Source organism: Halichoeres trimaculatus, unplaced genomic scaffold (genome assembly GCF_033239565.1).
Source record: "Halichoeres trimaculatus isolate MK-OKI-2021-1 unplaced genomic scaffold, fHalTri1.1 fHalTri1_scaffold_17, whole genome shotgun sequence".
Taxonomy (NCBI): domain Eukaryota; kingdom Metazoa; phylum Chordata; class Actinopteri; order Labriformes; family Labridae; genus Halichoeres; species Halichoeres trimaculatus.
Window position 1 is genome coordinate 26619512 of NW_027437195.1, and position 23661 is coordinate 26643172.

Here is a 23661-nt window from a genome sequence, read left to right on the forward strand (position 1 = left end):
TTTTGGAAATTAAATGTTTATTATAACCCCCCCAAAATAAATAGATAAATAAATAAATAAATAAATAAATAAATAAATAAAATAAAATAAATAAATAAATACTAATAATATCAATACTACTACTACTACTTATAATAATAATAATAATAATAATAATAATAATAATAATAATAATAATAGTTAATTATAATGATAATAAATAAATTGATAAGATAAATAAATAATCACAAAAAAATAGCTTAATCTGTTTTTTTTCTTGATTTTTTTGTATTATATTTAACTAATTGGCAACTATTTTACTGAAGTTCCTAGAAATGACGGATTTTATTTATCAATTAACTTATTTGTTTGTTTGTTTTTTTTCCCTTTTTTTTTAAACATCTTTTTGACAGGTTTTTAAGTAAGCTATCATGTTAATGAGATAGAGGTCTTTGAAACTCATGTATAAAATATGATACGTTTGGCAGCAAAGGATTAACTTTGCTTGCTGATTCACATGGGACAGTGCTGAGCAAACGCACCCTCGAAAGGATTTTAAGGAAGAAGCAGCCCTGGTGAAGAACTGCTGCTTTGTCTTTGGTAAGGTTTCTTCCTGTCTACTAGCTCATAATTGTGACTTTTATGTCAGAATTTTGACTTTTTCATTTTATGACTTCAACTTCTTTTCATTGTGTCTTTTATAACTGGCGAAAATGGACTTCCATACAATTTTACTTGCTTAGTCTCTAAGTATTTATAGGGCATCTGTTTTTCTTCTGCTTGGAATAAGTTAAAGTCTTATCCCTCATGAGAAAATCTTACCAAAGAAATACTTTCCCCCCTGAACACTGGCTTTTAGTGAAATGAAGAAAAGTTCAAACTGAAACTGTTTCTGAATCTTCTTTTTCATCCCCTTTCTAACTGACCTTGATTTTGTCTCTAATGCAAACATAGGACTGAGGAAAAATGAGATAAAATCACAGCTTAGTTAGAGATTCATCATGTTTATTTACAAAACTTAACTTACATTTCACATTTTACAGCGTTTCGTACAGCAAATGACATGAAAATAAACTCTTAATGTATTATTTGTTACTCTTTTATTGCACATAATGGTATAAAAATAAAACACTATAAAAACAGCGTCTCACACACACAAACACTGATCTGGTTCCACGAAAAGTAAACACACAAACACAACAAGTCAAGTTCAGGCAAAGTGACCTGTAGCTTATACATTAATACAGTAACTCAAGACGTGGACTGAGAGCTCCAGAGTCCAGTTCTTCACACGTTCACACTAACACAGCACAAAAACACACATTTAATACTGGACGAGTCACTTTACAACAGTTGAAATGAAGAGAACTCAGAGTAGGAGCGGAGTGTGCAGCGCTCACTTCACCTGCACTTTGGAGAAAAATGGCCGTGCAGCCACAGCGTCCAGGTCTTTCAGACTGTCCGTCAGAGTCTCTTTGACCATTCTTCTGTTGGTTTTGGAGATGTTGCTCTTCAGCTTGAGCAGAGCTGAGACATGTTTCTCACTGCAAATGAAAGAAGGAAGAAGTTTAACATTCTAATCCTGTATGAGCTCAAGTTATGGTCAAGATGAAGTCTTTGCATGGAGTAACTGAAATTTGTTGGCATGGCTCTTATCTGGGAGCTTCCTGCTGTTTCAAGTGTCTGTTTGTGCAATACAGAAGCCCCTTATATTAACAACAGGCTGTTTTTTTTTATATATTTACTATTTTTTCTTTTGATTTAAAATAAGAAATTTTTCCCAGTAAATGATCCACGTGGCTTTTAAAAATTTTAAAAATTTCAACAAAATTGGCGGTTTTGGCAGCTTTATACATAATGTTTTTAGTAAGTATGCATTCTATCAGAAAATAGCAGAAAATATCTATTTAAAAAAAAAAGAAATATTTATGGATTAAGTGTTTAGAGAAATATGCATTGAGAAGTATTTGAAAGTTTTACAATGACACTTTTGTTTGTGGACAAATATATTTGTTGCTCCCTTTGAAGAAGCTGTATTATTATTATTACTATTGTTATTATTATTATTATAAATAATAATACAATTTTATTATTATAAATAATGATAATAAATATGAAATTTTATTATTATTATTATTATTATTATTATTATTATTATTATTATTATTATTATTATTATTATTATTATCAATATTATTAACTTTTTATTTATTTATTTATTTTATTTTTTAACATTTTTTAATTCTACCTCATAAGAATCTCCTCATTATGTGGTTGTAGACAAATTTTGGTTATTAATCTTACATGTTTGCCGAACTGTAAATAATTCCTTGTTAAGTTATGACTATGCTTTATTAACTGAGATCTGTAAATATAAATGAGCAAATATTTTTTTAAAAATCAAAAAAAGAGAAATATTCAAAATTTTATTCTTGTTTTTCTTACTGCAATATTTTTTTTCTTGTACAATACAACAAGAAGACTGTATGATACAAGAAAAAAAATAAATAAATAAAGTTAACCCAAAGGCCAGCACATTTTCCATTACTAATATCTCTGTGATGGAAAAAAGCAGCTGTTACTTTGTAAATATTTACATTTTAACATGCTGCTCTTCCAAATTTGCTGCCTCTCTATAAATGCAGACCAGCTCTTCTTGTTTCTCTGCCAGCTCTCTGAGTGACCTGAGCAGCAGCATGTCTGCTTTTAGCTCCTCATATCACGCTGCTGCCAGGAAACACCCAAGCATATTTCCACTTCCTGTTATCCCTCAGCTCTCTGACAGAGTGGGATTGTTTGGCTTCACTCTGGAATAATGTAAACCACTTACATAATGATGCTTTTCTGACCTTATTTGGTCTGTTAGACAGAACTCAGTGACACTGGAGGATAGGGTTTATAGGCTCTCAGTCAAAGCTCACCTGAGGTCGGGAAAAGCTGTTCCCAGAGACACGACTTCCACCTGAATGGACGGGAGTTCTTGGAGTTTCAGGACTTCTGCAACCTTGATCAGGATTTCTCTCAGCCAGTCCTCCTGTGATCCCTGTGAGGACAGTTCAGGTCAAACGCCGCTCATGTCCTGGTTTTCTCAACATTCAGTGAAAGGAATCAGATGGAGAAACTAACTCTGTCTCACCATTTTCCCAAACAGCTCCTGCAGTCTCTCCGTGTTGGATGTGATGGTCTGGTAGGCTTTGTGCTGCTGCTCCTTGTCCTTTAGTTTGACTTTTCCTTTCAGGAGCCTCCTCAGGTATTCGACGGTCACTTCCTGGTGCAGCTGACCGACCAGCTCCTGGGAGAATCCAGGAAATAGAAGTGAGAAAATCAGCATCCCAAACTTTACAAAGTTCATATACTGCAAAAAAGTAAAATCTTATCAAGTGTTTGTGTCTTATTTTAAGTAGTAAATGTCTTTTTAGACTTAATATGAGCCACATTCACCTGAAAAGTCCAGAAAAATATCTTGTTTCAAGTTGTTTAAAGACGAGAAGAGAAAGTTACTTGAGTTAAGACATTAGCAAGTTTTTCTTGTTTTACTGACAGATTTTTTTTACTTGTTTTAAACAATTCAGACCTAATTTTTTTCTTTAAATCAATTATAATAAGACATTTTTCTGGACTGATCAGTTTAATGTGGCTCATATCAAGAATAAGAAGACACGTTTTATTAAAAATAAGATAAAAACACTTCCTTAGATTTCTGTCTTTTTGCAGTGTAGCTTTTAGTTTCCTGGTTTAAGCAACAATTCCTCTAAAACATCTCCACCAATCCACACAGCACCATCCTTCCTGACTGTAAATACAGGTTATTTTTCATGCTTCTTTGAGTTTACCTGCTGACAGGACTCAACAGCGCCCTGAAGATCCTGAATCTCTCTCTCCATGCCGTCCATCAGATCCTCAAACACAACGGGCTTACTCAGCCAGTCGCTGGTCCCCAGCTTGGTATATTTAGGCTATGAGATTAAAAAATACAAAACCTCAGCTCAAAGTTTACCTGAAAACAAAAGAAAACATTTCTGTGAAGCTTTCTGGAAACTCACCCTGAGGCCTTCATGCACAGGTTTCAGTAAATACAGGTGAGCGGCTTCTTTCATGTGGGTCAGGACCTGTAGACAGTTTCTCTGCACGTCTTCCTGGAACAGGTGGTGCTTCTTATCGAGGACCTCCCTGCAGACACAGAGGTGGAGAGGAGCCACGTTAGCTTACAGCGACCTTATGATCTTATCACCCACAGCTCAGCGCTCAAACACACACTCACATGAACTGTCTGATGCTGCCCAGGTTTGCTTTGACGAACGGTCGGCTGTTTGCTTTGTTCTGCTTCATCACGTTGTTGTGAAAGGTCTTGAAGCTAAGTAACACAACAAAACATGAATTCAGCATCAGATTGAAAGGATGAGTGTATTTAAATGAAGACGGTTTGATCATAATGTCCTTACCTCTGCATCAGATCCTTCAGTTTGCAGGTTATGATCTGAGCTTTCTGCTGATCTCCCACGATCGTACCAGCTGAAGACACCATACCATTGATGAGCTGAAGACCACGAAGAGTACAGATTAATACTCAAACATCTATATAAATGATACAGACGCTGGAAATACTGTTTTCACTGTTTGATTCTTCACGTTTCTAACCTGAATGATGTCGTACGCCACGTCGCTGACGTAGCAGCCGTCCTCTCTTGCTGGCTCCTCCCCTTGTCTCCACTTCTGCTCGGCCTCTTCAAGAACACGGCTGATGTACGTATTCAGCTCCTCCTGACAGAACAACAACAACACCGTCAGCCATGACAGTCTGTCTATCTTTTCTTTCGAGTCTTAAGTTTGCATGCATAACTAGGGATGGGTACCCTTCACATTTAAAACGATATGGTACCAATGCCCAGTACCTGGCAATCGGTACCGGTACTCAACGGTACCAATTTTCGGTACTTTTTCGTGTTCATGTAGTAAAAGATATTAATTTGTTTAATAATAGAATATAAAAACTTTTCAATTTAACATATTTATTGTTCAATATATAACCCTGCAATGCTGTGTTCATGCCCAGCTTGGAAAATCACCTACTCTTCCACTCCCTCACAGTCACAAGGATGCATTTAGGAACCTAAACATGGCACCTTGTGGTTTTACGTAAATCAGTACCCGGTACTTTTGACAGAATTTGGTCGGTGCCAAATTGGAAAGTACCTAATTTGGTACCCATCCCTATGCACAACATATGCAATCACTCTGCAAAAAAACTAAAATCTCATCAAGTTTTTTTTCTTATTTCCAGAAGATGCCTTCTTACTTTAGACCAGTCAAGAAAAATGTTTTATTTCAAGATATTAAAGGACAAAAATGAGGTCTGAATTGCTTCTTACAATCAAAAAAAAAAACCTCCCAATGAAACAAGAGGAAAGTTACTTGAACTAAGACAGTATTCTAGTTTCAAGCAAATTTTTTTAGCACATTTCTCTTGATCCGTTGGAAATTCAGACCTCATTTTTGTCTTTAAATCACTTAGAACAAGACATTTTTCTGGACTGTTCAGTTGAATGTGGCTCAGAGTGAGTATAATAAAACAACTTAACTTAAAATAAGACAAAAACACCTGATAAGATTTCCATTTTTTGCAGCGTATAACTCAGAGTAAGCACAAAAACAAATCTATTAGCTGCTTTAAGCTGAGTGCAAACATGTCAGGATCCAGTCGCTGAGGACCATGAACCACCAAAAATACAACTAGACAAATCTAAAGAAAGGCGTAAACTACAAATACAGCAGGTTACCTGTTGTTTGCTCAAGTATTGCTCCTCCAGAGGTTCGAGGAGCTCTTGATTCAGCAGCTTTCCCATCACTTCTGAATTGATTTCGGTGACCAGCTCCGGCTTCTGGAGGATTCTGACACAGAGAGAAGATGGCACAACTTTTATTCTCATGTACATATGATTAAAACATCGAAATTATTGAGTTATCATGTTAAAATTAGGTTTTCACTGTGCAGCTAACGAATAGATCTACGAGCGACTGAATTTCAAAATAAAAGCACAAAGTAAAGAAAACAAAAAACGTTATCTTAGTGCTCTGTTGGATGCTGCATTCACAAATCTTAAAAAATAACTCTCAGTGGGTCATGAATATGAAGGATGATTAATTATTTTTAAGCTTTAAAACAGTTTACTGCAATTTAGTGGAACATTATGCTCAGATGTTGTGGTATCATCGATCAACTCACAGCAGACTTGATCCTAAATCACAAGATCTGGGTATTTTAAATGAGCGGATCACTCACTGTGGGTAATACTCGTTGGTCCAGCGCAGGAGGAAGGTGCAGTCCTTGTCCTCCAGTCCGAAGTCTGCGATCTTCCTGAGCCTGGAGCTGAAGGCGTGATGGTACAGCACAGCGTAAAAGTTACAGATGTCCTGCTCAGGTGGGTAGCACCTCTTCACCACGCTCACCACCGTCAGCAGGTCCTCCTTCAGCTGCCTGCCCATGCTGTTCACGTCCCTCTGGAAGGACGAGTTCCCCAGCTGGTCAGGAGGGGGCGTCAGAGGGTTATCCAACCGATCCTCCACCAGGCTGCGGAGCGTCGAGTCGTGGAGCTCCTTCCAGTCTCCCTGCCTCCAGGGAGGTGATGATCTCTCCCTTCTTTCCCACTGCAGGTCCTGGTCCACTTCCTGGTGTATGGCCTTCACTGCAGACACCAGAGCCTCCTCGCTGACTTCTCCCGGGCTGAGAGAGAGCCTCAGAATCCTCAGGACCAGGCCTTTCAGGTTCTTGTAGTCCACAGCAAGCTGGTCCACCTCTTTGGACTGCTGTGTGAGGGAGTCTGTCTCCATCTGATCCCCGAACAGACGCTCCTCTCTCTGGATCATCTGCTGGCTGGCCTCACACAGGTGTTGGACATCTTCTGATCCCAGGATTTCCTGAAATGTGGGGATCACTGGGGCGACCACTGCAGGGACAACTGTGAGGAACAAACAAGGAAGTCATTTACAACAAAATCTCTCAACAGAGTATGGGATTTATCAGAGAAAGGTATCGGTATCAGATTGGTATCAGCAAAGCTTTGGTTTTGTTTAAGCCTTTAAATAAAGTTTATGTCAGAGTTGTGCATGAGCAGATGTGCAACACATGAAGGTTGTGCAACTTACATTGTGTGGGTGTAATAACAGGGGAAGTACTTTGCTGTGTTTGTGACTTTTTGTAAATATGGTGAAGCTCAAACTCTGAGGTTAGTTTGTATTTCTCTATCTTTAGTTAAATGTCTTTTTTTTTTTCCTCCAAGAAGACGTCCAGGTCTGGCTCACCTGGTCTGGGCTCCCTGTCTTTAGGTGAATGGTGTCCATCGATCCTGGTGTTCCCCACAGCCTGAGGCTGAGGCTGAGTCTTCTGTCCTCCCCATAACTTTGGAAGCTTGAACCGTTTTACCCCCGCAGACCTCCCATTCTGATCCGGTGGGACGTTCATTCTGAGACCAACGGTCTCTGCAGATTCAGACCTGGTCCGCATCCTGAACCAGGAGATGAAGCAGTGTGAACAACTCTCTGAGGAATCTATGGAGACGGAAAAAAAGAGGTTTTCAGTGACTAATGTTTCATCTTTTTAAAATTTTTAATAACTTAGGCTTTAAAAAGATGAAAACCTGGACCACACACCTATTAACCCTTTAGAGTATGCCTTCCAACTACACCTTCAAAATAAAAGACTTAAATCTTATAAAGAAAGTCTTTCATTTTGAAAACTTACATGTAAACAACACAAATTGTGAGCTCATCCTTACACACACAACATTTAACACTCAGTGACTTTTTTCCTGTATGAATAGTTTGATAGTTTCCATCCAGCTGCTCGTACTCACCCTGATCTGAGCCTCAGTCTGTGAGCAGCTCAGAGCTGGAGGGTCTGTTTTAAAGAAGGAGACTCCTCCCACTGTGACACTGTGGGCATATGAAACCCTGAGCATTCCCTCTCCAAGAGTCCACACACACACACACTCACACACTCACACACTCACACACGTGCGCACACACACACACACACACACACACACACACACACACACACACACACACACACACACGCACAGAGCTTTTTTTAGAGTCTTCAGCGCTGAGGCAATGCTGGCCTCTCTTGTTTAGTGAAAAGGAGTTCATTTCAGCTGCTGCTTCATGTTGAGGAATTTTGAACTTTCTAAAAAGTCTCTCACTGCTTGTATCTTGAGCGCCCCCAACTGGTCAAAAAAGAAAAAAAAAACAAAAAAAAACAACTGTTTTCCTTTTTGTCGGGGTTGGGTCAGTTTGAGGTCTTTTTGATTATGAAATTCTTATAACATTCTCTAAATTTTGAGATTAAAAAGACATTTTTTTTCTCAGATTACTGATTTTTTTTAATTTATCTATTTAATTTTTAGTGGCTTTATTTCCCCTAAAAAATCCTTCTACACTGGAAAAAGAAAACAGTTGGACCAACTTGAATTATTGCTTCAGTTGGCCACACCTAAATAAATTAAGTTATTTGAAATGAAGTTGAAAAGTTCAATAAAAACAATTGATTAAGTCAAATGAACTTGAAAATTTGATTCTTCTCAAATCAACATATGCATCAGTCCAACTTGAGGTTTTTAGTTGTTTCGACTCAATAATTTGCAAAACCTCAAAGTAAAATCTGACATGGTGTTTTTATACTTTATTACACTGTAAAAATGTGCAAGTTGAGCTTACTTAAAAGAATCTAGGAAAACAATTGCACTTAAAATGTTAGTAAATATAACTAATAGTCTTAAAGGATAAGTTTGGTTTATACAGCTTTTACATAGTTTATAGAATGAAGTATAACAAAATACTCACCCAGAAGGTTTTCCTGATCCAAGCAGTGCTTCGGGAGATATTTAGATCCAAAATCGTGCAGCGGACGTCCGTATAATGGGATCCATCAGGGCATACCGCTCCTAAAACTGCATTAATCGTCCAAAAACTTGTGTTTTTCACCAATATTCCATCATGGTCCGCTCCGGGTTAGTCCTCTGCTGCAGTCTGTGTCACTCCAGACAGCGCTGTGTGGCTGTAATGACCTCTGAACTGATGAAGACTTTGTTTACATTTGCCCCTCCGCGCATGCGCAGTACTCTCTGGAGAGCTGACTCCACTTCCTCCTTTCTTTGAGGGGCAAACGTAAACAAAGTCTTCTTCAGTTCAGAGGTCATTACAGCCGCACAGCGCTTTCTATGCCCCGATGGATCCCATTATACGGACGTCCGCTGCACGATTTTGGATCTAAATATCTCCCGAAGCACTGCTTGGATCAGGAAAGCCTTCTGGGTGAGTATTTTGTTCTACTTCATTCTATAAACAATGTAAAAGCTGTATAAACCGAACTTATCCTTTAAGTTGAGTTTACTTTATGTCTATGTGTAAAGTTTACTTTACAGCCTATTGTATTGGCTTATTTCAAACCGTGAGTGAGGAGGGAATGCAGTGGATATTAGACCCTGCTTTACATTAAGATGTTAACCTGCCAAGGACACAGGTTTTCTGTGCTCCACATGGCATGGACCATGTACCTTTAAGCCTGTTTAATGCTTTACATGTTGATAAATATTTGTGTTGATGGGCTAAAATTATGATTAGGAGTGATTAACTGGGTTTTGTTTACAGTTGTATATAAATTACTGAGAGAGTATTTTGATTGGAGCCTTCACTGTTGTGGAGCACAGACACACTGGCCCCACGTGGATCTTACTGTGCAGCAGGGTCTCATATCCACAGCATTCTCTCCTCACTCACAGTTTTGCCTTTGGGTTTTTGCAGAATATTGAGTTGACTACTACGGTGGCTGGTAGGTGTCAGCCAATATGCAAAAGCCACAACAGAGCAGTAGTACAGTCACAACAGAAGTTTAAAGAGGTTAGTAGTTCTAACGCTAACGATACTGATTCATAAAGCTTAATAGAAGATGACGTATTGTATTTTTCCGGTAAATAAAGAAATATAAGCGCAATGAAGAAGATCACAACACCCTTGTGATGCTTTATTTATAGATTAAATTAAAAAAGCAAATCTTTTACTTTCACAACTTCTCTGTGTCTGTTGGGATAACTAACATCTTATAACTTTCGTTGTGTTGTGGCTTTTGCAAATCGTCTGACACCCACAAGCCCCCGTATTTGACCTTTAACTAAATTAAACTAGATCAAATGTTTACAGTCAACAACACTAAATGCTGCTCTGCGTTTCAGATATGGACGTTGCTTTTTGGTAAAGAGTATGACAGTGAAGCTCACTCTCACTTTGTTTCACATATTTGGCAGTTTCTTTGATAAAAATTTGAAAGTGAAAAGATGGATTTTGACACATTTCAAACATATGAAAAGCTGTAATTAGCTTGTAAATAATAAAACAACAAAAAAAACCCCAAACTGAAATAGGTCGTTAATCAGCTGATCAAAAGTTTAAGACCAAGGGCCGTTATAGCCAAAATCAGCTCAAAATATTCATTTTCTGTCAGGCATTCACACGGTCATATCCTCCTGATGGCTAAAGCTAAGAAGCTGTCTCTTTTTGAACGTGGTCGGATTGTTGAGGTTGGACTCAGTAAGACAGTCGTTCTACATTTTTTGAAAGATCCTGAGCATCAAAGAACAAAAAAGTCAAGTGGTAGACCCCAAAAAATGACACCTGTGCTGAGACAGAGGATCCGATTGACTGTCTGTCAAGAAACAGGGCGGTCCTTCACCCAAATTAAGGCCCTAACTGGTGCCGACTGCAGCGCAATAACAATCAAACGGCATCTGCAGGAAAAGGGTTTCAAAAGCCAGAATGATTTCAAAGACCTTGTCTCCTTCAATGCTACAAAACTGCTCGTTTCGACTTTGCCAGGGAGCATCAAACATGGGACACTGAAAGGTGGAAAAAAGTTGTATTCTCTCATGAGAAAAAATTGAAACTTGACGGTTCAGGTGGCTTCCAACGATACTGGCATGACGAAAAGATCCCACCTGAGATGTTTTCTACCCGACACAGTGGATGGAGGTCCATCATGATCTGGGGCTTTTTCATTCACTCGTTGGATCATCCCACATGTTCCCCTGATTTAAATGCAATAGAGAACATTTGAGGATGGATGGCGAGGGAAGTTTACAAAAATGGCCGTCAGTTCCAGACAGTTGATGCCCTTCATGAAGCCGTCTTCACCACTTGGAGCAATGTTCCCAAAAGCTTCCTGGAGACACTCGCATCAAGCATGCCCAAAGGAGTTTTTCAAGTGGAGCTACTCATCACTGAGAATTTTTTTTTTCTGTTTTGGAGAGTTTTTGTAATTTTTTGAGCGATGGTCTTAAACTTTTGATCAGCTGATGAACAGCATATTTCAGTTTACTTGTTGTTTTCAATAAATTACATTTTCAAAGTGCTTTTTGTCGCACTCTCCCTTCTTGCTTGCTGTTATGATAAACTGCATATGACACAAACCAAGCCGATGAAGCCAAAAAGCCAAAGTTTTTCTTACCTGATCTGCCAGATCTGCAGGGGAAACAGCTTTGAAGCGTCAAACACATCTCTCCCGAACGCAGCGAGACTGCAGGTGTGAAGGTGTGAAGAATTCATCTGTGTGCAGCCGCTTATCATATCGCTGAGGTTACACTGTGAAAAAAACCCTCAAAGACAGGATGTTGGTCAAACCAGGGAGCATGCTTCTTTCGATTTTGCACCTGCGTGATGCACCCATGCACGGTTCCTCTGTGAGGCATGTTGAAACATCCTTTTGGGTGTTCACACTGTGGGTCAATTTATGAATGAAATCTGTCTGAGTGTTTTCAGTCAAAGCAATCAGCTTATTTTATGACTAGAAACCATTTTATGCTCATCTCTTAAGGATACCTGCCCCGGAGAGAGCCTGTTTGAAAAAAATCACAGAGTCACATGACTGTTTCACATCCTTAGAAAGAAGCAGGTGGATTTCCTGTTTTCAGCCTGAAACCCTGCATTGTGTGTTGTGATCACATGACTTCTGCTTCAGCACGTGAAATGCAATAGAAATGCATAAAGCTATTCCTGTAATATGTCCCCCCGTGCATGAGTTTTTAAAATGACTCAAGAACAAATGTCGCAACAAGACAGCCGCTGCAAACCGTCGGCCTGGTGCAAAGTGAAAGCATCTGATCTGAGCTGTCCAGACTTGCATCAGCAACAAAAGAGTCAGTGTGCAGACAGGCTTCACAGAGACCACAGAGCGAGTGGAAACATGCACCAGTAGCTTTCAGAAAACCCTGTTTACGGGAAATACAGACTTTATCTTCTGCTGCTGTCTGATCCAGATGTTTTACTGAGGGAAAATCTGAGATGTCGCTGTGAATAGAGGAACAGTGAGTTTCTCAGACAGCTGCTGTGGTCTCTGTGCAGACTTGTCAAACATTAAATCATATGTTTACAAGCAAGACGATGCTTCTTTTAGGAATCGTTTCAGTTTGGGTTTCAGAGACGTTGTGTACCTGTGCAGTAAAACAGAGTGTTCATCAGTAAAGTTCTGTGGAAGGCTCAGACCCGCTTCCCTGAGAGGGAAAAGGGGGCCTCTTTTACTAAACTGGTCTTAGATAATCTGCAAACCTGGATAAGTTGAGTTTACTTGAGTTACATCTTGAGTAGTTGTGATTATCATGGAAAATCACTCTACTGAATGTCTTTAATCAAATAAACCTGATGCTTATTTGTAACAAACTAAAATATAAGGTCATGTTAAAAAATGTTGCATATCACTGTCAAACATAATAAGTAGACCTTACTCAAAACTGGAAGATGTAATGCCAATAAATTTGCCTAGCAAATTAAGTAAATGCAATAATAAAAAAATTGAAGCAGATCAGAACAACTAAATTAAATAACATTTTAAAACACAGCTGGGTCTCATATCCACAGCGTTCCCTCCTCACTCATGGTTACAAATGCTGTTGGAACAAAAATCAGCTCCAATTTCACAACTTTAGTAAGGAGGGAAGGCAGTAGATATGAGACCCTGCTGTTCATTGAAATATTGGTCTTCAGGGGGCACTGGTGGTCTGTGCTCCACAGCATGGGGGTCTTGGACCCATTGACTTTTGCAGCGTGCCTAACTGTTAATCTATCCATAAATGAAATGTTTGACGGGGCTATCATACTATCTTGGCCAACATTGCAATAAAGCGTTAAGAAAGATATTTATCAATTTTTGGCGGCGTCAGTCCACACGACATAGTGCATGAACAGCTGATCGATGCTACAAAGAGCACAGACAGCTGGTCTATGCTGTGGCATACAGAACCAACATTCATGTCATGTGGAGCACAGAGAAACTGTGTCTTTGCTGCACATCTAGAAGTTCAGCAGGGTCTCATATGGACTGCGTTCCTTCCTCACTCACGGTTACAAAACGCAGTCACAGAAACTAATGATTTCAAGTCGTGCTAACTGAAACAGTCACAAAAGTTAAATCTACCCAGAAATCATCAGTTTCAACACTGGAAACTCAGACATTTGAGTAAATTGAACTTACTAACAAATTTTAAGTTTTCATAGCTTAATCCAATGGAATGATTTGAACTTTGGGGTTTTTATTATTATTATTCTTACGGCGCAGAAAAAAAAAAAAAAGTGTTACGGCCTCCTGGCTGAAAGAAACCCAGGCTTCAAAAGGGAAGACATATGATATAAAACTTTTGGAAATGAAACCTGGACTGGAACCTGAACGGCTCTAGAAACAGAACATTGCTGGATCAGACAAGCAGAAATAAACACGATACACTCAGAAAAATTTGACCATTGTCTACTTTAAAAAATTAAGGCAAAGTGACACTTAGATTACTTTAACTTTGAATAAAAGCAATTGATTTAATGAAATAAATTGATTTAGTTTCACTAATAAATCAGGTGGAATTAATTTATATCTTTTAATTATCTAGCTGAAATTAAGTTCTATTTATTAAATACCTCAATAATAAGGATTTATATTTACACATTTTATAGGTGAAATTGTGGGTATCTTTTAAAATATCTGGATAAGAATGATTTCGAATCAATAAATGAAATAAGTTGTATTAACTTATAACTGTTACCACATGGCTAAAGATCTATATAATGTTATAAATCGTCACTTTGTTGCTGTTGTATTCCTATGTTGATTTTACTGCATAACCTGCCATCTGTTGTAATTTCCTGAAAGCTAGCAATTAAATTATTCTACACAAGATAATAGCAGTAAACATTACAGATATGCGTGCAATACAGCAGGGTCTTACTGAACAACTGGGAGGACCTCAGGTGTGTGGAAACTTGGGAAACAAAGCGCAGTTAATCTACTCACCTCAGAACAAAGTCTGACTCTGAATCACGTTATGAATGACTGCCAGTAAAGTTATTAAGTAACTCTCGGTAACACAAAATAATGTTCAACTGCTAGAATAACATTATTCTGAGTGTTGTTCTGGAAACATCTTACATTGAGCAAATGGCAGCCAACGATCCAGACGTCATTGTCCGTGTGGTGCAGATGTCTTGGGTGGAAGTGTACAGGGATTAAAACCAAAGAGTTCCCATTGAGTAGCATATTGTTAACTTGACTGATAAAATATGTTTACACTGATTTTTCAGCTGGCATAAAAAAATGAGTGCAATGCAGTTGACAAATAAATCAAATTTGACTAAATCAACATTAACAATATAACTGCAGTCATTTTTCTGTAAAGGTTACGAGAGTTTATTTTGTGAATATTGGTTTTTGTTGTTTTTTTACATGATTTGCATTTGATTTTTAAATCAAATTTAAGCAGCGAAAAGATTTTCTTTATTTGATGTTTTCACCATAAATGCATCCTACAAAATTTGCCTACGAGTGGCGCTATCTGCATCACAGGGATTTGCCATGTTAAGTGGCACAAACCTAATCAGCTACGATCAAGCCTCAGGTCAGATTGTTGCATTTCAAAACTGAATGGATAAGAATCCAAATAGATACGATAAAACAAGTAATATACTGAAAAAGTGGTGGCTCATTACTGTACCTATAGTGTTGCCATGGCAACAATGATGGGAACAATCTTGACATGTTTCAGTTAATGAATATTAGACAGCCAGAAGGAGCATGATACATCAATCAGCCTGTGAAGATACAGTACAGCAACAAACTAGTTCAGCTGAAGGTAAATGAGATTAATTTTTAAAAAACAACAAGTTTAACAGTGTAACTGTCGTTAGCAACAGTTTTCAGAAACTAAAGACACATTTACAAAGCAGGTTATAGGACTATATACACTCAAGGAGAATGCTTAAAACCCCAATCGAGAGCGGATTCTTGTCTATTTTAGACAGCACCAGCAGCAAACCTCTTCAGATGTGGAATAAGAAGGTGAGCCTTGATCATGATGATACTCGTTAGCTAGCTGTGCTAAACCAAAGGAGCATGTCCCAGTTCATTTCTTCTGTTGATGTGATGGAGCTTCTCCCATAGACTCTATGATATATAGACGTAGTATCTATGATGTTTGTGATCCAGAGTTTAGAAGCTAATCCTTGGTAAGCGTCATATTTGAGGCAGGCTTTGAGGCTTTGAGACAACAAATCCAGTTTACGCATGTGATTCTAAAGAATAGTTTTGGTGTGGATGGAAAACAGGAAACTTATTTAACAGGAAAATACGTAGCTATGACAATGCGTGTTGAAACTAGTGACTAAAACTACCTTTTTTTTGCATTTGCTTCTGGATTCTTCTATTAAAAAGTCATTTTGTGATTACAGGTGAAGAACGGTCACATCAAGAGAGTAATGGACGATAAAATTCACTCTATGGTGTTGGAGGTTAAAGTTAAAGGGTCAGACGCCAAGTGAGTGAGTGTCAGTTTGAGACTTAAGCTCACACTGTAACAAGTTACTGTAAGTTTATGAGGAAACTGCAGAAAATGTCACTGTAAAATAACAGTAAAATACTGATTGCAGAAATGTCCAGTAATTTCCTGTTATTTTACAGCAAAGTGATTTTTGTTGTGATGGTGTTTTGTAACCGTAACTGAGGAGGAAACACAGTGGATATAAGACCCTGCTGTACATTGAGATGTTATAGTAAGAGGGCAACGCTTGGCAACGTGATACCTCTCTCATATTTTGTTGAAAACCAATAATGACTGTGGATGAAAGTTTCATTTCATTATTATAATGATATATGCTCACAAAAACTAGCTTTAATATCACTTTGCCTGATAAAACAGGGTTTACACAGACCAGCTGTCTGTGCTCCACATGGCGTGGACTGTATACCCAGTGACTTTTACAATGTGTCAGCCAATTCTAAAATTTAGTGTAATAAAAATTAACAAGTGTTATTTTATTTAGTTAACTTTAAAATTCAAATAAATGGGCAGTAGTTCAATTGGAGCACAGTCAGCTGGTGTCCTCCACAGCTCATATCTACTGTGCTCCCTCCTCACTCACGGTTACAAAACACCATCATACCAAAAATTACTTAGCTGTAAAATCGTTATTTTATGACATTTTTTACAGTGCAGGTGTATTTGCACTGGAAACCTCATTCACTCACATGTTGCTTGATTTTCCCTCTTCCCTCAGCGCCACCTACATAACATGTCCTGCAGACTGCGAGAGGACACTGGGCATCAGACTTCCTGTTCTGGTTCTGGTCATAAAGAACCTGGAGAAGTCTTTCACCTTTGAAGTCCAGGTCGTCCTAAAAAAATAACGCCTCTCCTGTTCGTAAATGTACATTAAATTCTTGGTTTAAGAATTGATCTTCATCTCTATAACTTTCAGGTGTTAGACGATAAAAACATCCGCCGACGGTTTCGAGTGAGGACCTTTCGGTTCGCACCAAACACCAGAGTGAAACCGTTTCTCTGCACCCTGCCCATGAGACTGGACGATGGCTGGAACCAGATCCAGTTCAACCTGTCAGACCTGACCAGGAGAGTCTATGGAACGGATTACAGCGAGACGCTGCGTGTGCAGGTCAGAGGACAAGAAGCTGTTTCAGTGAGAGTCTCTTAGTATGTCTGAACCATCTCCAAAGCATCATCTGCCCTCTTTGTCACAGATCCACGCCAACTGTCAGATACGGAGGGTTTATTTCTCAGACAGACTTTACTGTGAGGCTGAGCTCCCAGCTGAGTTTAAACTCTATCAGCCCATCCAGAATCAGAAACCAAAGGTGAAAACACACACCTTAAAGAGCCTTGATGTGTGTGTTTGTTTTCTGGTCTAACACTCTTATCACTCTGCTTTTGTTCTAGGAGTCAAGCTCGACTTGTACCAAGACCTGAGCTGTGAGGTTTTCAGTGTGAAGACCTTTGATAGATTAAACCCTGATTTTAAAGTTGTCAGGCTAACAGATGCTAAAGCTGCTTTTTGTGAGCTAAATATCATCATAACGATGAAATTATGCTCTTATCCACAGTTATTTTGGGTTTTCGAATAAAGCTGTCAAAACAGAGGCGTCATATTTCCCGAGTTGTTTTCAAGAATCAAAACAAGAATCAAACTTTCCTGTGATGAAGTGTTTTCATAGTTTCCATGCAGGCGCATGTTAATATGTGGTTTATATTTTAATGAGCTGACCGTCAGTGAAGGTGTTGATCTGCAGACCTTAAAGTTTGATCTCTAGGTTGCTAGGAGCCGCCCTGTTGGCTATGGCAGCTCTCTCTTCTTTGTCCATTTCTTGTAATTTTTTCATTTCTTTTTCATCATCTTTGTATTTGGAGTGGATCATTTCTTTGTTCGGCTCATTTGTTAATGGACACCAAACTTTTTGTGGCTTCAGTGATATTTTTACTACTTTTTGCTCCTGTGTTTATCTGGAGATCCTACATGTAACCATGGCTGCATTGTGAAATCAGCTGTTAGCAGCCTGTAGCATGTCAATGCTAACTGGTGCAAGGCCGGATGTTCCCCTCAAGGTGAGGAGAAGGAGGTGAGGACGACGTGCTGGTTCTCAGGTGTGAGCTAAGAAGTGACGACATGGACCTGTCCTTCCATCCATCGTTATTGGGAACGTAAGATCTATATACAATAATATGGACAAGCTAGCTGTGCTAACCCAGCAACAGAGGGAATACCAGAGGGTAGAGTAGCATCATGCTATTCACAGACATGGCTAACAGAGCTAACACCAGACACCAACGCCACATGTGAAGAGCTTCACCTGCTGTGAGCAGACAGGATCCAGGAGACAGAGACTGAACAGACTGCTGAAGAAGCTCAGTCCTGGACCCTGTGGAGGTGGAGGCTGGCTGAACTGGACAATGATGGTCAAGCTGTCAGCATCTACTTTCTTATGGAGCTTTTTGAACTTTCTATACACTGTCTTATATTTGTTTTCTTGATTGCTGCTGTAACTCCTGAAAGTGGTTTGTCCAGCTGCTTTCATTTTTTCAGATAAGCAATACTGGAAACACCATATGTGATAGATAAAACATACTGAGATAAACTGACTTACTCACTTTAACACTCCTCCTTTCTTCATGTGAAAAACTGAGTTTCGTGACACAGATGAGTTTCAGATGTTTTATTAAAAAGGATTAAATAGGTTTCATAACTCTGTTGGCTCCAGTTTAACATTTTTAATCTAACACAGAAATGACTCACAGCAGTATTCACAGGACTTCAGAGAATTTTGGTACCTGACAAAAACACCAAACAACACCAAACCCTGATTTAAACCATCCTGAGATTTCACACTAAGTGTTCCCAGGTTATAACAAAGACATTACACGACAAAAGTGCAAAGAGAATCACATCAAGCAAAGTTTGATCACATCAAATCAGAGAAGAGGACAAAACAAAATGTGAAGAGTGCACACGATTAGTCCTTCATCTTCTGGGATCACTTCTCAACAGCTCAAACTGTGTCCAATGAACACAGAGATTTTCCTGAGAAAACCTTCTCAGTGTGTATGTGCATGTGTGTGTTCTCACTCTTTGGCTCTCAGACCTTTAAATTTACAACATCTGCTCCAAACTCCTGCAAAGAAAGTTTCACAATCTCTTTATTTTGAATTTAAACCAAATTACAAGAGAAATGTTTGCCTTCCCGGTAATCTTACGTCATTCTGCTGGAGCGTGGTGTACGCTTTATTACGCTTAGTGTTAGTGAAGATGTTTTAATAAACAAAGAAAAGATTCGGGTGAATAACTAACTGCTCTTCTTTGTAAATTTACGTTGGTTTTGGAAACAAGTTTTTCCCTGTAACACCCGCTTCATGATGCTTCCCAGTCTGCTCCTCTCATTGGTTGTGACGATTTTCTGCCTGAGTTTCCCTGAACTTGAATCATGTTTGAAAAATCCAGATCAGGGAGGCTCCAACAAGGGTGACGCCACAAACTTGAGATTTATTCTGATAATAAATAAATTCATTGGGATGAGTCAGGTCACGCCCCCTGACCTCGATCAGGCCTCAGATCTGGAAAATGTACTTCAGCAAAACAAGTGTGGTTACTTTCTCCTCTGTATACACCTGATAAAATTGATGCCAGAAGCCCCGCCCCCTTTTGAATCTGATTGGTCGACACGTCCTGTGTGTTTAGATATCCCAACTGAGCAGCAACAACACTCAGCTGATGCTGGGGATGCTGCAGGTCTTCTTTCACCCTGACTCTGAAGTACCTCCACAGATAAAATTTCCACGCCAGTGATGTCAGAGCGCTCTGACGCTGACGGCGTCTTTCTTCAGTTGTCCGGCAGCAGGAAGCTGAGGCAGGAGAAGGGCAGGTTGGACAGACAGTCTGTGTTGACGGTGACCTGCATGTCACTGAATAAAACCTGGTTTCTGTCGCAGACGGCGCCGCCTTGTTTCTTCTTCAGCTCCGAGAGTTTCTGGAGGGTCAGCTGATGCTCGCGGCCTCGCATCATGCCTCTGAAATACAGGACGGCCACCAGGTGCTTCTTACTGCAGGTAGAGAGGAAGACAAAACAACGTTATCAGTAATCTGATGATAGTGGGAATGATGTTTTTCAAGTCAACTAAAGACAGGATCCCTGAAATCAAAGCCCTGGTTTGGTCTCTGTGTTTTTCAGTTTTCATCTCTCACTGATGTGAGGCTCAAAATTTGAGTCCAAACAGATTTTTTTTTTAAATATCCTCTGAACAAACTCTTCTCTGAGAGCGTTCCTGATTACTGACACCAGCATTGCAGAGACAGGAGTTAGCTGCTCAATTAAACCGCTCTGTGTCTTTCTGAAAAACCACCAACCATAACTTCTCTTTCTCTGCTGCAACTTTGTGGAGCAAACACTAAAAAGCCTTTGATTGCAGCAGTTCCTCATTCTGTGAAAGCTTGTTTAATAAAACTCTGAAGCTGAACACAGTTAAATGTTAAACTCATATGAGCTGGTTTATGAAGTTACCAGCTGTCACTGCAAAAAAACTGAAATCTCATCAAGTGTTTTCGTCTTAATCTTAGTAGAAAATGCCTTTTTAGACTAAATACGAGCCACATTCACCTGAGTAGTCTAATAAATGTCTTGTTTTGAGTTATTTAAAGACTGAAATGAGGTCTGGTTCGCTTGAAACAAGTTGAAAAAATGAGATAGATGAGATTTTTTTGTACTTGTTACAAGCATTTTAGACCTCATTTTTGTCTTTGAATACCCTGAAACAAAACATTTTTACTTAAAATAAGACAAAAACACTTGACAAGATTTATTTTTTTTTACAGTGTATCCATTAAGATTCTTATTTGACAGAAGACAACACTGCCACAGCTCCTTTTCTTTTTCTGACCGTGAAATTTTAAACTATTATTCTTTATTGTGGGAGAACCCGTCTGCGCTCCATGGCGCGGACTGGCCGTCTGTGCTCCACAGCACAGACCATATATCCACTGATTTTTACAGTTTGGTTGGTTAATATACAAGATGTGTTGATGGGATATGCTACTTTGGTTAATTTTAAAAAGATAACACAGCCCGTCCATGCAGTGTTGGGGCATGCAGACTGTTAACAGGTCGCAACATCTTAATGTTCAGCAGGGTCTCATATCCACTGTGTTCCATCCTCAGTCACGGTAACAAAACACCATCACAACAAAAAATTACTTCACTTTCCAAAATTACTTGGTTGTCTTTTTTTGCTTGTTTAATTGGATTTGTAATAAATGTATTTTTTGATTATTTTTGTTTAACAAGCAGTGGTAACAAAGGAGTCCTGTCTTCGCAGAGTTTGCACTCTTAGCAGAGGGAACTGAGGTAGAGATATAAGTTTACACTGCAAAAACTGAAATCTTATCAAGTGTTTTTGTCTTTTTTTGAGTAAAGATTGTCTTATATAACTCGATATGAGCCACTTTCAACTTATCAATCCAGAAAAATGTCTTGTTTCAAGATATCAGAGTACAAAAATGAGGTCTGAATCGCTTGTAACCAGTAAAAAAAACTGCCAATGGAACAAGAAAAAATTGCTTGAAAATTTCCTTGAGACAGGAACAATGTCTTAATACAAGAATTTTTTCTCTTGTTCCATTGGCAGATTTTTTACTGGTTACGAACAATTCAGACCTCATTTTTGTCCTTAAATAACTTTAAACAAGACATTTTTCTGGATTGGTCATGTCAATTTGGCTCGTACTGAGTCTAAAAAGGAATTTTCTACTGAAAATAAGACAAAAACACTTGATAGGATTTCAGTTTTTGCAGTGTAGCACATTTATACCTCAGCATTTGGCATTGTTTGTTTGATATTTTAAAATTTTGTAGCCATAAATTAAATTGTTTTTATATTAATTGTAAATATCTAAACTGTTGTTTGTATGTTTTTAGTTTTACTGTGAACAGAACAGAAGATTGAGCACCAGTCGGACTCTTCTCTGTGTATTTGATACCAAGGGCAGCTACATAATGTAAGAAAAAATTGTAAAAAAAAAAAACAGTATTTTTCTGCAGAACTCTTAATAAAAATGTTTGTCAATTTAACATATTTGCACTTCATTTGAATTAGGATAATTTACTTTTTTTTTTACAGTTCTTTTCTTACAGTGTAAACAAAAAAAACCCTTAATGTGTATTTGTTTGTGTTTGTCTAATGAAGCCAAACTTTTTGAAACACACAAAATAATTTTTCCACATTTATTTTATGATAATATTTGAGATTTTGTAAAATTTTCAGGACGTCTGGAAACTTTTTTCCAGCTGTAAGTTTGAGCTTGTTTTGGATGAACAGACTCATCATCCTCTTGTGATACCTGTCAGCTTTTCCATATATCATGGAATCCTCCGGGCCTCCTCACACCTCCATGCATCAGTGTTTTTAACCCGTTCAGTCGTCTTCACCCTCACGTGTCTGCTCTTTAACGTCCTCCACATAACGTCAGGTCTTGCATGTGATTCTGGTTAATACAGAACGTTATCCGTGAACTCTGCTCTTCTTCAGGGGGAGCCCCCAGCGCCGTCCTCTGACTCAGGCCAAAACAAACATTTCCTCTTTGGGTCGACCTGCACGGTCTCTGTCTGTGTGAGCCTCAACCAAAACATCCACAGTTATATGTCAACACTGAGGATGCCAAACAACCTCTGTCTCTGTTTGGAGTAAATCAGTAGCTAAAAAGCACTTCACACTTCCTCTCCTCCACCATCTTTGCTGGTGGTGTATTATGATTTCCTCATTCCCTCAGAAACATGTCGGATGAATTTCCACCTAGCGTGACCAGCCCTCTCTGAGCAGTAGCCCCCTTCATCGATTTAACACTTTCTTTATCACAGAAAGAGGAACAACATTCATCTGGGCACATTTTAGAACAGGAAACAGAAATTAAAAATCAGGATGTTGGTTAAATTTCTTCACTCTGGATTTTTTGGGTTCGTTTTAAGGGTCAGACGGTGATTTCTAATGTTTTAACCTCACAAACTTTGCAGCACCTCAGCTGTCTCCACCTTTGTTTCGCTTTTACGAACCCGCTCTGTTTACGAGAAATAAACTGTTGGTGGAAAGAAAGTCCCGTTTGACCTCAGAGGCTCTGAGCAGCGCCCGGTTTGTCTGTTTCGATCTGAGATCTCTCCTGAAGTTTCAGGGATCATGTCTTCAGTTGTTGACCTGAGAAATGTGTTTGTAAAGAGTTTGGTCTCTGTGTCCAACATGAAGAGTTTAGTTGTTTCCTTCAGAGCTGAAAACTTTGTTTCTGCACACTTTCTGGATTTGTGACCAGTTTGTTTATCAAATAAAATCATCAGTGGTCAGAGAAACCTTATGAAATATCTGATTTTTGTGTATCTTCGATTACCCTCACCCTCCTATGAAGTTCCTATTTGCAGAGAAACTCAAAGGACAAAAACACAAGTTGAGTCTGAACAGTTTAGAATGATTTTATGAAGGATTAAAAAATCTATTTTAAAGGGAAAAATCACTTTATTAAGCCTTTTAGTGAAATTTGTGGGTCTTTGGCTTTCCTCCCAGCCCACGAAATGTGATATTTAATGACCAAACCTGTACTTAGTAGTGCTTGTGAATGTAAAATCCTGACCTAAAACGAGCTGTTTGGATTTTGGGGATTTGCCGATGTCAGCGATTCCCTTTTTTGACAAATCAGGAGCAAGTCTGACCTGATTGGTCCACTGGAGCAGATGCTCCCGCACCCCAAGCCTGCCCACTCCCCTCCTCGAAGGGCCATCACTGCTCTATTTTTGGCTGTAAACAGCCACATAGTTCCATGCACAAGCTTCCCATCTCAGAAGAA

General features: G+C 38.8%; 3 protein-coding genes across 5 annotated transcripts in view; 1 reads left to right on the forward strand and 2 right to left on the reverse strand.

The window, feature by feature from the left end:
* Positions 1–1057: 1057 nt before the first annotated feature.
* LOC141806649 (tumor necrosis factor alpha-induced protein 2-like) lies at positions 1058–7836 on the reverse strand. The gene is made up of 12 exons (XM_074692271.1): positions 7830–7836; positions 7279–7524; positions 6260–6935; positions 5757–5868; positions 4618–4740; positions 4422–4516; positions 4241–4333; positions 4023–4149; positions 3813–3935; positions 3116–3271; positions 2901–3022; positions 1058–1523 (listed from the first exon to the last, which is right to left on the reverse strand). Exons 2-12 carry the CDS (start codon positions 7478–7480, stop codon positions 1376–1378), a joined length of 1977 nt encoding a protein of 658 aa, XP_074548372.1. The 5' UTR covers positions 7481–7524; positions 7830–7836; the 3' UTR covers positions 1058–1375.
* Positions 7837–15256: 7420 nt separating this feature from the next.
* On the forward strand, positions 15257–17261 carry LOC141806802 (cilia- and flagella-associated protein 20-like). Its single transcript, XM_074692481.1, has 6 exons — positions 15257–15340; positions 15730–15815; positions 16555–16666; positions 16756–16950; positions 17036–17179; positions 17232–17261. Exons 1-6 carry the CDS (start codon positions 15257–15259, stop codon positions 17259–17261), a joined length of 651 nt encoding a protein of 216 aa, XP_074548582.1.
* Positions 17262–18799: 1538 nt separating this feature from the next.
* exoc3l4 (exocyst complex component 3-like 4) overlaps positions 18800–23661 on the reverse strand; it is a 29321-nt gene continuing 24459 nt past the window's right edge. For all 3 annotated transcript variants that reach the window (XM_074692098.1, XM_074692099.1, XM_074692097.1), the window contains exon 15: positions 18800–19883. In XM_074692098.1, the coding sequence (XP_074548199.1) occupies positions 19664–19883 (220 nt within the window). In that variant the 3' untranslated portion in view covers positions 18800–19663. The remainder of the gene's footprint in view (positions 19884–23661) is intronic.